Consider the following 14,973-nt stretch of genomic DNA (forward strand, 5'->3'; position numbering starts at 1 on the left):
TAATGTTCAGAGTGGGAACTTAGAGTTGAATTTTTCATTCTACACCTCCAGTTCCCTGAACTGACCTGAAACTCACCTAGTGATGTTGCAGGATTTTAGGCCCATCTAAAATCGCCTCCTTGAGGGCTTTTGTCAAATCTGCGGCTTTTTCCTCTTTACCTTATTCCTATTTTTCCTTCATTCCTATTTCTCTTTAGTTTATCTTTACCTGTATCCTTATCTCTTTTAACTTATCTCTTTTTTCATGCGTCCAATTTTCCTTGGGCCCAGGGTTGTTACTGTCCTTTTTTGTTTTTAGCCAAATTCCGACTATTTCTTAAAGCCAACTTTCACGCAGTGACTGATATACACGTCTTACCATTATGAAGGTACAGGGCCCACCTCTTCATCAATTGCGCATGGTGTTATTTAGCTCACCTTATCGTTACTAATCAGGCTATTCTACATTTTCTCATTACTTCACTGTTATGTCTTCTTTCCTTAGTTTACTTAAAAGTTTATTCTCTATCTTTCCTAAAACAAATGCCTTATATCAACATTTAGCCTATTCTCTGTCTCCCTTAAGACAGGTGATCTCTGTCTTCTCTAAGACAGGTCTCTCCCCCCTTTTGCGCTTCACACAGCACAACCAAAAACAAATTTAGAAGGAAAAACACCCCAATCACTTGCAAATCATGGCACAGACACACACACACACACACACACACACATATGCTTCGTTACGGTGTGACCCAACAGAAAAACACACAACAGCCCCGAAAGAGCGAACCAGCACTCAATCATGTGAAATGCTCACCGTATCTGCATGCCTGGCGCGGGAGCAGAAGCACTGAAGCTGTCTTGGACGCTGTATGCCACAACACGTCCGGAGTTCATGACGCCAAAATTGTTGTTTATTAAATAGCGATGATGTGAAGATGATGAAGAAGTCTCCGCTGACACCATCTTGCTTATATATAGAAAAGTTTATTACAAGAAGTACAGCATCTAATCAAGCATCTAGATTGCCTGAGAGAGTGTTCGAAGCCAATATGAACTGCTCTGGATACCGGCTCACTTTAGCCTGCATATATAGGTCAGCTGTTTTGATGGACTTTGAGACAAAATGTGACAAGTGACAGAGAGACAATCTAGAGGGAATCCAACCTTTCATCTTACTTATCTATCCTTGACCTGAGCATAATAAAATCTTGACCTGGGCCCCTCACTGATCACATAAGACCCCGGTCATTACATAACATGTGGCACGTCAGATACTACAGCACGCAGTAGCCCATCTTGGTAAGGAACCATTTTTTTGTTCTCCACAGGTTTTCCCAGGTAAGTGTATGGACTCTTTGGTTGTGCCTCAGTGGTCCTGTGGACTCTAGGGATTGGGTCTACCCAGCTGGTTTACTACTGCCTCACCAAACAGCAGTAGACCAGCTGGGTAGACCCAAAGCCCACAGTCCACAGGACCACTGAGGCACTTAAGCCCCCACGCCACGACAAGGCAGAGTCCATGTGGGGGGGATTTTCTTTTTCTTTTTTTTTTTTTTGTTTTTGCAGGAACTGTGTACAAGGTATGTGTCAATAAAAGTGTAATATGAGTGGGTGCAGTGTCTGTGAATGTAGGTGTGCGTGTGTTCGTGTGGATGCAGAAAAGGAAAAAAAAAAACAGAACTAAAAGACAGGCTCCAAAAGGGAACTATGGGGTAGGGAGAATCACCTACTTGCTCTCTCTCTGATGCCCTTGCAGTGCATCCAGAAGGCCTTCTTTGACCTATGTGGGATGTCCAAGCCCTTGGCTTTATGTTTTTTTTGTTGTTTTTTTTGTTTTTGCAAGAACTATGTACAAGGTATGTGTCAATAAAAGTGTAATATGAGTGGGTGCAGTGTCTGTGAATGTAGGTGTGTGTGTTTGTGTGGGTGCGGAAAAGGAAAAAAAACAGAACTAAAAGACAGGCTCCAAAAGGGAACCATTGGGTAGGGGGATTCACCTACTGGTCAGCCCTCAACCGCCAGTGCATTGAGGTGAATGCCTTCTTGGAGCGGTGGGGGATCTCCTCTGCCTGGCAGCCTGTCACATAATAGGCATAATCTGCCTCCAAATCCCCTGTGTCTCTCACCAGCTCCAGCTCCTGTGGAGACCACTTGCTTTTCCCCCCAGTCGGCCTGGCCATGCTCTGAGACCTCTGCTGCTTGCTCTCCTCCTCCACCAGCAGCTGTGTCTCCAAATCCTCCACAGCTGGCTGATGGGGGGTTTCCTCCTCATCGTCGTCTTCCTTTTTCTCAGGAGGAGGAGGATTCTTGGCAGGCACCTGGACAAGTGTGGGGATGTCGTCAGCGAGCTTGTATAGGACAGTGTCCCGGCACATGGTTCTCAGAGAGAAGACAGACCTGAGCCAAAGATCCAGCATCTGCCTCTGGGAAACAGGGAGGCTTTTGAGGAACACCGCATGGAGGTCCGGCAACAAAGACCTCTGCAACACAGCCCGAGCCAACCTGAAGAGGGGCATCAGAGAGGCCAAGGCAGACTACAGGAGGAGGATAGAGGATCACCTGAGCAGTAACCACAGCAGGCAGGTGTGGCAGGGAGTTCAGCATCTGACCAACTACAGGACCAACCTCGGAGCTGCTGAAGGTGACCCCGCGCTGGAATAGGAGCTGAACATCTTCTTTGCCCGCTTCGAGGTCTCAGCACCAGAGACAGCACCACTACACCACACGGCCCATAGCAGCGTAAACCTCACAATCGAAATTTATGCTGTTTTTATTTTACGAAATAATATTTCCCACATTTCTGGGTAAATTAGTAAATGTAGTTTCTCTTTTTTGAGTTTATCTTATGCAGACAATGAATTTGAAAGCTGAACACTTTGGAGGCAGTGACAGAGCAGAGAACATTGTCCAGATTCAGGTCAACACTGGACAACACCAACCACCCACTGCACTTCAGTGATAGACTGCTGTCCCAGAGGTGCTCCACAGACAGACTGGGGAAGTCTTTTGTCCCCCATGCAATTAGGTTGCACAACTCTCTGGCTAACTATTGATCCATAATGTCATGATTTGGTCGTTTTGATCTTTTGATCGTTCAAGTGAGGAAAAACTTGCCCCCCATAAAACCCTTTTAGCAGGGGAAAAAAGGTGGAAGAACCCTCAGGAAGAGCTGCAGAGGAGGGATCCCTCTCCCAGGACGGACAGACGTGTAATGAGTGGCGCGTGTGCAGAACAGATCAGCAAAACAAAGGGGTCATGACTGTATCTCCATACACCCACATTTGGCCAAATAGGTCTCAGTCATTCGCTAGCCAACTTTGTATTTTTAATAAAGGGTCTCAAAGGTAAAAGTTGGGTGTTTTAGCCTTTAGATACTGAGAAAGTGGTCGTCAACAATCTCATGAAGGCTGGAGTCATATTTAAGTCACTTCCTGTTGTGTGAGACAAAGGGGTCATGGCTGTATCCCCATACACCCATATTTGGCCAAACAGGTCTCAGTCATTCTCCAGCCAACTTTGTATTTTTAATAAATAAAGGGTCTCAAACGTACAAGTTGGGTGTTTTTGCATTGAAATGTGGGGATGTTGGGTCTAACAACTAACATCCCTAATTTCCCTTGTATAGGGCACAATACCAGCAAGTATGGTCTATAGTGCTCTTTTGGATCTGCAGGATAAACCCAACATCTCCATATTAGTCCCTTTTGTGGAAAAGCCCTTTGGCAAATAGGGTCTAACAAAGACATGTTGGGTCTATACCGCAATGTTGGATCTGACCCAACATCTCAGTAAAGACCCATCAAGTCTGTATAATCCACTTGTGATAAAGGAGCTAATATGGAGTTGTTGGGTTTATAGTGCAGTGTTGGGTTTGACCAATATCTCTGTATGGACCCACAAACTCTGCCTTAGTGCCTTATAATTTTGTAGTCATGGGGAGATAACACCCTGGACAAGGTACACTCTAACATCAAACTGCGCTACAGGGCCAGAGCACTACCACACCTGGGCCAGTCCGACCACTTGTCCTTGCTTTTCTTCCCCGTATATGCCCCCCTCAGGAAAACTACTCCCGCCATCACAAAGACTGTTGCCACATGGCCAGAGGGTGCCTCCCAGCAGCTGCAGGACTGCTTTGAGAGGACCAACTGGGGGGTCTTTGAACACCAGGACCTGGAGGTGTTCACACACAGTGTTCTGTGCGACATTAAGAACTGCACAGACACTGTCACAGTGGACAAACACATCCGTGTCTATCCCAACCAGAAGCCCCGGATGACGGTGCTAAAAGAGAGGAACACCGCATGGAGGGCCGACAACAAAGACCTCTGCAACACAGCCCGAGCCAACCTGAAGAGGGGCATCAGAGAGGCCGAGGCAGACTTACAGGAGGAGGATAGAGGATCACCTGAGCAGTAACCACAGCAGGCAGGTGTGGCAGGGAGTTCAGCATCTGACCAACTACAGGACCAACCTCGGAGCTGCTGAAGGTGACCCCACGCTGGAATAGGAGCTGAACATCTTCTTTGCCCGCTTCGAGGTCTCAGCACCAGAGACGGCACCACTACACCACACGGCCCATAGCAGCATAAACCTCACAATCGAAATTTATGCTGTTTTTATTTTATAAAATATTATTTCCCACATTTCTGGGTAAATTAGTAAATGTAGTTTCTCTTTTTTGAGTTTATCTTATGCAGACAATGAATTTGAAAGCGGAACACTTTGGAGGCAGTGACAGAGCAGAGAACATTGTCCAGATTCAGGTCAACACTGGACAACACCAACCACCCACTGCACTTCAGTGATAGACTGCTGTCCCAGAGGTGCTCCACAGACAGATTGGGGAAGTCTTTTGTCCCCCATGCAATTAGGTTGCACAACTCTCTGGCTAACTATTGATCCATAATGTCATGATTTGGTCGTTTTGATCTTTTGTTTAATAAATGTATTTACGTTTTTTATTCTTGCATTTGGGTCCTGCTCCATTGTGTTTCCTTAATTGGACATGACACATAATGTCAACTGAACCCTGACTTTTGTAACCCATCGGCCCACTAAAATGATACACTTTTTTTTGTTTTGTTTTGTTTTTTGTTTTACAAATTGTATATTTTCTCTTCCTGTGACAAAAAAAACATTAAAAATACACTTAGTTACATTTTAAAATGGTTCACACTAGTAAAATCAGTAATCAATCAATCAAATTTTATTTGTGTAGCCCACATTCACAAACCATAGTTTGCCTTGGAGGGCTTTACAATTTGTACAGAGACGATGCCTTCTGTGCTTAGAACCTCGGTTCAAGTGAGGAAAAACTTGCCCCCCATAAAACCCTTTTATCAGGGGAAAAAAGGTGGAAGAACCCTCAGGAAGAGCTGCAGAGGAGGGATCCCTCTCCCAGGACGGACAGACGTGTAATGAGTGGCGCATGTGCAGAACAGATCAGCAAAACAAAGGGGTCATGACTGTATCTCCATACACCCACATTTGGCCAAACAGGTCTCAGTCATTCGCTAGCCAACTTTGTATTTTTAATAAAGGGTCTCAAAGGTAAAAGTTGGGTGTTTTAGCCTTTAGATACTGAGAAAGTGGTCGTCAACAATCTCGTGAAGGCTGGAGTCATATTTAAGTCACTTCCTGTTGTGTGAGACAAAGGGGTCATGGCTGTATCTCCATATACCCACATTTGGCCAAACATGTCTCAGTCATTCTCCAGCCAACTTGACATTTTTAATAAAGGGTCTCAAAGGTAAAAGTTGGGTGTTTTAGCCTTTAGATACTGAGAAAGTGGTCTTCAACAATCTCATGAATGCTGGAGTCATATTTAAGTCACTTCCTGTTGTGTGAGACAAAGGGGTCATGACTGTATCTCCATACACCCATATTTGGCCAAACAGGTCTCAGTCATTCTCCAGCCAACTTTGTATTTTTAATAAATAAAGGGTCTCAAAGGTAAAAGTTGGGTGTGACAGCCTTTAGATACTGAGAAAGTGGCCTTCAATAATCAATCAATCAAATTTTATTTGTGTAGCTCACATTCACAAACCACAGTTTGCCTTGGAGGGCTTTACAATTTGTCCAGAGACGACACCTTCTGTCCTTACACCCTCGGTTCAAGTGAGGAAAAACTTGCCCCCCATAAAACCCTTTTAGCAGGGGAAAAAAGGTGGAAAAAACCTCAGGAAAAGCTGCAGAGGAGGGATCCCTCACCCAGGACGGACAGACGTGTAATGAGTGGCGCGTGTACAGAACAGATCAGCAAAAGAAAGGGGTCATGACTGTATCTCCATACACCCACATTTGGCCAAACAGGTCTCAGTCATTCTCCAGCCAACTTTGTATTTTTAATAAATAAAGGGTCTCAAAGGTAAAAGTTGGGTGTGACAGCCTTTAGATACTGAGAAAGTGGCCTTCAATAATCAATCAATCAAATTTTATTTGTGTAGCTCACATTCACAAACCACAGTTTGCCTTGGAGGGCTTTACAATTTGTCCAGAGACGACACCTTCTGTCCTTACACCCTCGGTTCAAGTGAGGAAAAACTTGCCCCCCATAAAACCCTTTTAGCAGGGGAAAAAAGGTGGAAAAAACCTCAGGAAAAGCTGCAGAGGAGGGATCCCTCACCCAGGACGGACAGACGTGTAATGAGTGGCGCGTGTACAGAACAGATCAGCAAAAGAAAGGGGTCATGACTGTATCTCCATACACCCACATTTGGCCAAACAGGTCTCAGTCATTCTCCAGCCAACTTTGTATTTTTAATAAAGGGTCTCAAAGGTAAAAGTTGGGTGTGACAGCCTTTAGATACTGAGAAAGTGGTCTTCAACAATCTCATGAAGGCTGGAGTCATATTTAAGTCACTTCCTGTTGTGTGAGACAAAGGGGTCATGACTGTATCTCCATACACCCATATTTAGCCAAAAAGGTCTCAGTCATTCTCTCACCAACTTTGTATTTTTAATAAATGGTCTCAAAGTTAAAGTTGGGTGTTTTAGCCTTTAGATACTGAGAAAGTGGTCTTCAACAATCTCATGAAGGCTGGAGTCATATTTAAGTCACTTCCTGTTGTGTGAGACAAAGGGGTCATGGCTGTATCTCCATACACCCATATTTGGCCAAAGAGTTCTCAGTCATTCTCCAGCCAACTTTGTATTTTTAATAAATAAAGGATCTCAAAGGTATACAAGTTGGGTGTTTTGTTTTCTTGTTACAACAACAAACAGCAAGTATGGTCTATAGTGCTCTTTTGGATCTGCAGGATAAACCCAACATCTCCATATTAGTCCCTTTTGTGGAAAAGCCCTTTGGGAAATAGGGTCTAACAAAGACATGTTGGGTCTATACTGCAATGTTGGATCTGACCCAACATCTCAGTAAAGACCCATCAAGTCTGTATAATCCACTTGTGATAAAGGAGCTAATATGGAGTTGTTGGGTTTATAGTGCAGTGTTGGGTTTGACCAATATCTCTGTATGGACCCACAAACTCTGCCTTAGTGCCTTATAATTTTGTAGTCATGGGGAGATAACACCCTGGACAAGGTACACTCTAACATCAAACTGCGCTACAGGGCCAGAGCACTACCACACCTGGGCCAGTCCGACCACTTGTCCTTGCTTTTATTCCCCATATATGCCCCCCTCAGGAAAACTGCTCCAGCCATCACAAAGACTGTTGTCACATGGCCAGAGGGTGCCTCCCAGCAGCTGCAGGACTGCTTTGAGAGGACCAACTGGGGGGTCTTTGAACACCAGGACCTGGAGGTGTTCACACACAGTGTTCTGTGCGACATTAAGAACTGCACAGACACTGTCACAGTGGACAAACGCATCCGTGTCTATCCCAACCAGAAGCCCCGGATGACGGCGCTAAAAGAGAGGAACACCGCATGGAGGACCGACAACAAAGACCTCTGCAACACAGCCCGAGCCAACCTGAAGAGCAGACTGCAGGAGGAGGATAGAGGATCACCTGAGCAGTAACCACAGCAGGCAGGTGTGGCAGGGAGTTCAGCATCTGACCAACTACAGGACCAACCTCGGAGCTGCTGAAGGTGACCCCGTGCTGGAATAGGAGCTGAACATCTTCTTTGCCCGCTTCGAGGTCTCAGCACCAGAGACAGCACCACTACACCACACGGCCCATAGCAGCATAAACCTCACAATCGAAATTTATGCTGTTTTTATTTTGCGAAATAATATTTCCCACATTTCTGGGTAAATTAGTAAATGTAGTTTCTCTTTTTTGAGTTTATCTTATGCAGACAATGAATTTGAAAGCTGAACACTTTGGAGGCAGTGACAGAGCAGAGAACATTGTCCAGATTCAGGTCAACACTGGACAACACCAACCACCCACTGCACTTCAGTGATAGACTGCTGTCCCAGAGGTGCTCCACAGACAGACTGGGGAAGTCTTTTCTCCTCCATGCAATTAGGTTGCACAACTCTCTGGCTATCTATTGATCCATAATGTCATGATTTGGTCGTTTTGATCTTTTGTTTAATAAATGTATTTACGTTTTTTATTCTTGCATTTGGGTCCTGCTCCATTGTGTTTCCTTAATTGGACATGACACATAATGTCAACTGAACCCTGACTTTTGTAACCCATCGGCCCACTAAAATGATACACTTTTTTTTGTTTTGTTTTTTTTTGTTTTACAAATTGTATATTTTCTCTTCCTGTGACAAATAAAATTAAAAAAATACACTTAGTTACATTTTAAAATGGTTCACACTAGTAAAATCTGCAAAAGTAATTCCTGCGGTTCTAATACCTTTGAAACTCATTGAAGGTTTCCAGTGTGAGCAAAAGCATGCTGTGGTCTGTAAGGGAAAAATCAGCTGATGAAAACAACCAGCCTGTTTAAAGGGAGCCTGGGATATATTTAAATGCATGTAACAGGTTGTAAAATGTTATTTAAGCTATCTAAACCATGCTAATGAATGCTAATAAAGTACAACAAAAACAACAAGCAGGCATTCATTGCCCAGACTGCACAGATATCCAACATGTCAGTATTTTTGGATTTTACCTGATTGCAAAGTGGTCTTCAACAATCTCATGAATGCTAGAGTCATATTTAAGTCGCTTCCTATTGTGTGAGACAAAGGTGTCATGACTATATCTCCACACACCCATATTTGGCCAAACAGGTCTCAGTCATTGTCTAGCCAACTTTGTATTTTGAATAAAGGGTCTCAAAGTACAAGTTGGGTGTTTTAGCCTTTAGATACTGAGACAGTGGTCTTCAACAATCTGATGAATGCTGGAGTCATATTTAAGTCACTTCCTGTTGTATGAGACAAAGAGGTCATGACTATATCTCCATACACCCATATTTGGACAAACAGGTCTCAGTCATTCTCTAGCCAACTTTGCATTTTTAATAAAGGGTCTCAAAGGCACAAGTTGGGTGTTTTTGCTTGAAATGTGGGGATGTTGGGTCTAACAACCAACATCCCTAATTTCTTGTATAGCACAATACCAGCAAGTATGGTCTATAGTGCTCTTTTGGATCTGCAGGATAAACCCAACATCTCCATATTAGTCCTTTGTGGAAATTTGGGAAATAAAGTTTTCTAACAAAGACATGTTGGGTGTATACTGCAATGTTGGATCTGACCCAACATCTCAGTAAAGACCCATCAAGTCTGTATAATCCACTTGTGATAAAGGATAATATGGAGTTGTTGGGTTTATAGTCAGTGTTGGGTTTGACCAATATCTCTGTATGGACCCACAAACTCTGACTTAGTGCCTTATAATTTTGTAGTCATGGGGAGATAACACCTGGACAAGGTACACTGTAACATCAAACTTGCCTACAGGGCCTTTAGATGAGCCTTTGCTTTACCATGATCTGGATGACTAAGGACCTTCACACACATCTTTACTCAAGCAGATACATCTAAAACTCATGCATATATAGGCACATAAGAATAGAACACGTGAGGAAGGTTCAACTAAAGAAATCTGCACATGTAAGGGTCTTTTGTGCCAACAGTTAGAATATTCTTTCATCCTGTGCTCATCATTTCATGATATGTCTCCAGGTGCTGTCTCCCTCTTCAGAGGGCAATGAGAAGAATACATCTACTGAGGAGGGTCTGACAGCCTGTGTTGAAGCTAAGGTGAGGTGTATTAACCTTGGTTTAGTGATGTGTATATACAGTATAGTTATTTTTTAAGGGATTTCTGTCCATGACCTCTAAATCACAAAATCTCCTCTTTAGGATTTGGGCTCCTCACAGATAGAAAAATCAGAGGACAATGGATCCATGGGAAACAGAGATCAGGTTGATGTGAAGGACAGGTGAGTGGACGTAAACTGGATTGATCTTGTGTGCATGAAACCAAGTCATACATGAACCAATATCAACCTGTTCCCCATCTTAAGGAGCCATGTTTCTTGCACACAGGAAATGAAAATAATGCATCCCATGAGGAAGTCACGACAGCAAGGTGAGCAGTATAAAGGACATTTTAGGGTTGCTTACTACATTACAGATATATTGGGAAAAAAACATTTTTTTTGCATCCTTTCAGGAGCCATGTCCTCCAGAGGAGAAACGTCCAAGGAAGAATCCCTTAAAGTTCTGTGTTCAAGGTTAACATGAATATTAGACTGGTTTATATGTGAACCTTTACCTCAAAATAGTTCAGATTAGGTCTCAAAGGTGAACAGGATGTCCAGGAGCCACATCCATTGGGACACAGTAAAGTTCCTAATCATGATTTTGATGATTTCATGTTTGTTCGGAGTTTTTCTCAACCTCTTCACTCAAACTCATGTGAAATGTATGGACCTGTCCCTAATTGATTAAAGACTCAGTCAGGAGGACAGGATATCCAAGTGTCATGTCCTTGAGGACAGAATAAATGTTCTTGAATACACATATGTTTTTGAGGAAAAATGCATGTTTGTTTAAAGTTTTTGAAAGGGTCTCGAAGACAAAAGTTGAGTGATTTAGCCTTTAGATACTGAGAAAGTGGTCTTCAACGATCTCATGAATGCTGGAGTCATATTTAAGTCACTTCCTGTTGTGTGAGACAAAGGGGTCATGACTGTATCTCCATACACCCACATTTGGCCAAACAGGTCTCAGTCATTGTCTAGCCAACTTTGTATTTTTAAAAAAGGGTCTCAAAGGTAAAAGTTGGGTGTTTTAGCCTTTAGATACTGAGAACGTGGCCTTCAATAATCAATCAATCAAATTTTATTTGTGTAGCTCACATTCACAAACCACAGTTTGCCTTGGAGGGCTTTACAATTTGTCCAGAGACGACACCTTCTGTCCTTACACCCTCGGTTCAAGTGAGGAAAAACTTGGCCTCATAAAACCCTTTTAGCAGGGGAAAAAAGGTGGAAGAAACCTCAGGAAGAGCCGAAGAGGAGGGATCCCTCTCCCAGGACAGACAGATGTGTAATGAGTGGCGCGTGTGCAGAACAGATCAGCAAAACAAAGGGGTCATGACTGTATCTCCATACACCCATATTTGGCCAAATAGGTCTCAGTCATTCTCAGCCAACTTTGCATTTTTAATAAAGGGTCTCAAAGGTAAAAGTTGGGTGTTTTAGCCTTTAGATACTGAGAAAGTGGTCTTCAACAATCTCATGAATGCTGGAGTCATATTTAAGTCACTTCCTGTTGTGTGAGACAAAGGGGTCATGGCTCTATCTCCATACACCCATATTTGGCCAGACAGGTCTCATTCATTCTCCAGCCAACTTTGCATTTTTAATAAAGGGTCTCAAAGGTAAAAGTTGGGTGTGACAGCCATTAGATAGTGGGAAAGTGGCCTTCAATAATCAATCAATCAAATTTTATTTGTGTAGCTCACATTCACAAACCACAGTTTGCCTTGGAGGGCTTTACAATTTGTACAGAGACGACACCTTCTGTCCTTACACCCTCGTTTCATGTGAGGAAAAACTTGCCCCCATGAAACCCTTTTAGCAGGGGAAAAAAGGTGGAAAAAACCTCACGAAGAGCCGCAGAGGAGGGATCCCCCTCCCAGGACGGACAAACGTGTAATGAGTGGCGCGTGTACAGAACAGATCAGCAAAACAAAGGGTCATGACTGTATCTCCATACACCCACATTTGGCCAAACAGGTGTCAGTCATTCGCTAGCCAACTTTGTATTTTTAATAAAGGGTCTCAAAGGTAAAAGTTGGGTGTTTTAGCCTTTAGATACTGAGAAAGTGGTCTTCAACAATCTCATGAATGCTGGAGTCTTATTTAAGTCGCTTCCTGTTGTGTGAGACAAAGGGGTCATGACTGTATCTCCATACACCCATATTTGGCCAAAAAGGTCTCAGTCATTCTCTCACCAACTTTGTATTTTTAATAAATGGTCTCAAAGTTAAAGTTGGGTGTTTTAGCCTTTAGATACTGAGAAAGTGGTCTTCAACAATCTCATGAAGGCTGGAGTCATATTTAAGTCACTTCCTGTTGTGTGAGACAAAGGGGTCATGGCTGTATCTCCATACACCCATATTTGGCCAAAGAGTTCTCAGTCATTCTCCAGCCAACTTTGTATTTTAATAAATAAAGGGTCTCAAACGTACAAGTTGGGTGTTTTTGCATTGAAATGTGGGGATGTTGGGTCTAACAACCAACATCCCTAATTTCCCTTGTATAGGGCACAATACCAGCAAGTATGGTCTATAGTGCTCTTTTGGATCTGCAGGATAAACCCAACATCTCCATATTAGTCCCTTTTGTGGAAAAGCCCTTTGGGAAATAAGGTCTAACAAAGACATGTTGGGTCTATACTGCAATGTTGGATCTGACCCAACATCTCAGTAAAGACCCATCAAGTCTGTATAATCCACTTGTGATAAAGGAGCTAATATGGAGTTGTTGGGTTTATAGTGCAGTGTTGGGTTTGACCAATATCTCTGTATGGACCCACAAACTCTGCCTTAGTGCCTTATAATTTTGTAGTCATGGGGAGATAACACCCTGGACAAGGTACACTGTAACATCAAACTGCGCTACAGGGCCAGAGCACTACCACACCTGGGCCAGTCCTACCACTTGTCCTTGCTTTTATTCCCTGTATATGCCCCTCTCAGGAAAACTACTCCCGCCATCACAAAGACTGTTGCCACATGGCCAGAGGGTGCCTCCCAGCAGCTGCAGGACTGCTTTGAGAGGACCAACTGGGGGGTCTTTGAACACCAGGACCTGGAGGTGTTCACACACAGTGTTCTGTGCGACATTAAGAACTGCACAGACACTGTCACAGTGGACAAACGCATCCGTGTCTATCCCAACCAGAAGCCCCGGATGACGGCGCTAAAAGAGAGGAACACCGTATGGAGGGCCGACAACAAAGACCTCTGCAACACAGCCCGAGCCAACCTGAAGAGAGGCATCAGAGAGGCCAAGGCAGACTTACAGGAGTAGAATAGAGGATCACCTGAGCAGTAACCACAGCAGGCAGGTGTGGCAGGGAGTTCAGCATCTGACCAACTACAGGACCAACCTCGGAGCTGCTGAAGGTGACCCCGCGCTGGAATAGGAGCTGAACATCTTCTTTGCCCGCTTCGAGGTCTCAGCACCAGAGACAGCACCACTACACCACACGGCCCATAGCAGCATAAACCTCACAATCGAAATTTATGCTGTTTTTATTTTATAAAATATTATTTCCCACATTTCTGGGTAAATTAGTAAATGTAGTTTCTCTTTTTTGAGTTTATCTTATGCAGACAATGAATTTGAAAGCTGAACACTTTGGAGGCAGTGACAGAGCAGAGAACATTGTCCAGATTCAGGTCAACACTGGACAACACCAACCACCCACTGCACTTCAGTGATAGACTGCTGTCCCAGAGGTGCTCCACAGACAGACTGGGGAAGTCTTTGTCCCCAGCAATTAGGTTGCACAACTCTCTGGATGACGATTGATCCATAATGTCATGATTTGGTCGTTTTGATCTTTTGTTTAATAAATATATTTAAGTTTTTTATTCTTGCATTTGGGTCCTGCTCCATTGTGTTTCCTTAATTGGACATGACACATAATGTCAACTGAACCCTGACTTTTGTAACACATCGCCCACTAAAATGATACACTTTTTTTGTTTTGTTTTTTTGTTTTACAAATTGTATATTTTCTTCCTGTGACAAAAAAAATAAAAATAAAAATACACTTAGTTACATTTTAAAATGGTTCACACTAGTAAAATCAGTAATCAATCAATCAAATTTTATTTGTGTAGCCCACATTCACAAACCACAGTTTGCCTTGGAGGGCTTTACAATTTGTACAGAGACAAGGCCTTCTGTGCTTAGAACCTCGGTTCAAGTGAGGAAAAACTTGCCCCCCATAAAACCCTTTTAGCAGGGGAAAAAAGGTGGACGAACCCTCAGGAAGAGCTGCAGAGGAGGATCCCTCTCCCAGGACGGACAGACGTGTAATGAGTGGCGCGTGTGCAGAACAGATCAGCAAAACAAAGGGGTCATGACTGTATCTCCATACACCCACATTTGACCAAACAGGTCTCAGTCATTCGCTAGCCAACTTTGTATTTTTAATAAAGGGTCTCAAAGGTAAAAGTTGGGTGTGACAGCCTTTAGATACTGAGAAAGTGGTCTTCAACAATCTGATGAATGCTGGAGTCATATTTAAGTCACTTCCTGTTGTGTGAGACAAAGGGGTCATGGCTGTATCTCCATACACCCATATTTGGCCAAACAGGTCTCAGTCATTCTCCAGCCAACTTTGTATTTTTAATAAATAAAGGGTCTCAAAGGTAAAAGTTGGGTGTTTTAGCCTTTAGATACTGAGAACGTGGCCTTCAATAATCAATCAATCAAATTTTATTTGTGTAGCTCACATTCACAAACCACAGTTTGCCTTGGAGGGCTTTACAATTTGTCCAGAGACGACACCTTCTGTCCTTACACCCTCGGTTCAAGTGAGGAAAAACTTGCCCCCAAAAAACCCTTTTAGCAGGGGAAAAAAGG

General features: G+C 43.4%; 1 protein-coding gene across 1 annotated transcript in view; it reads left to right on the forward strand.

The window, feature by feature from the left end:
• LOC125902008 (uncharacterized) overlaps nucleotides 1-14,973 on the forward strand; it is a 63,400-nt gene that overhangs the window by 44,121 nt on the left and 4,306 nt on the right. The window contains exons 5-6 of the mRNA XM_049598091.1: nucleotides 10,226-10,305; nucleotides 13,074-13,403. Of these exons, the coding sequence (XP_049454048.1) occupies nucleotides 10,226-10,305; nucleotides 13,074-13,403 (410 nt within the window). The remainder of the gene's footprint in view (nucleotides 1-10,225; nucleotides 10,306-13,073; nucleotides 13,404-14,973) is intronic.

Source organism: Epinephelus fuscoguttatus, linkage group LG15 (assembly GCF_011397635.1).
Source record: "Epinephelus fuscoguttatus linkage group LG15, E.fuscoguttatus.final_Chr_v1".
Lineage (NCBI taxonomy): Eukaryota > Metazoa > Chordata > Actinopteri > Perciformes > Serranidae > Epinephelus > Epinephelus fuscoguttatus.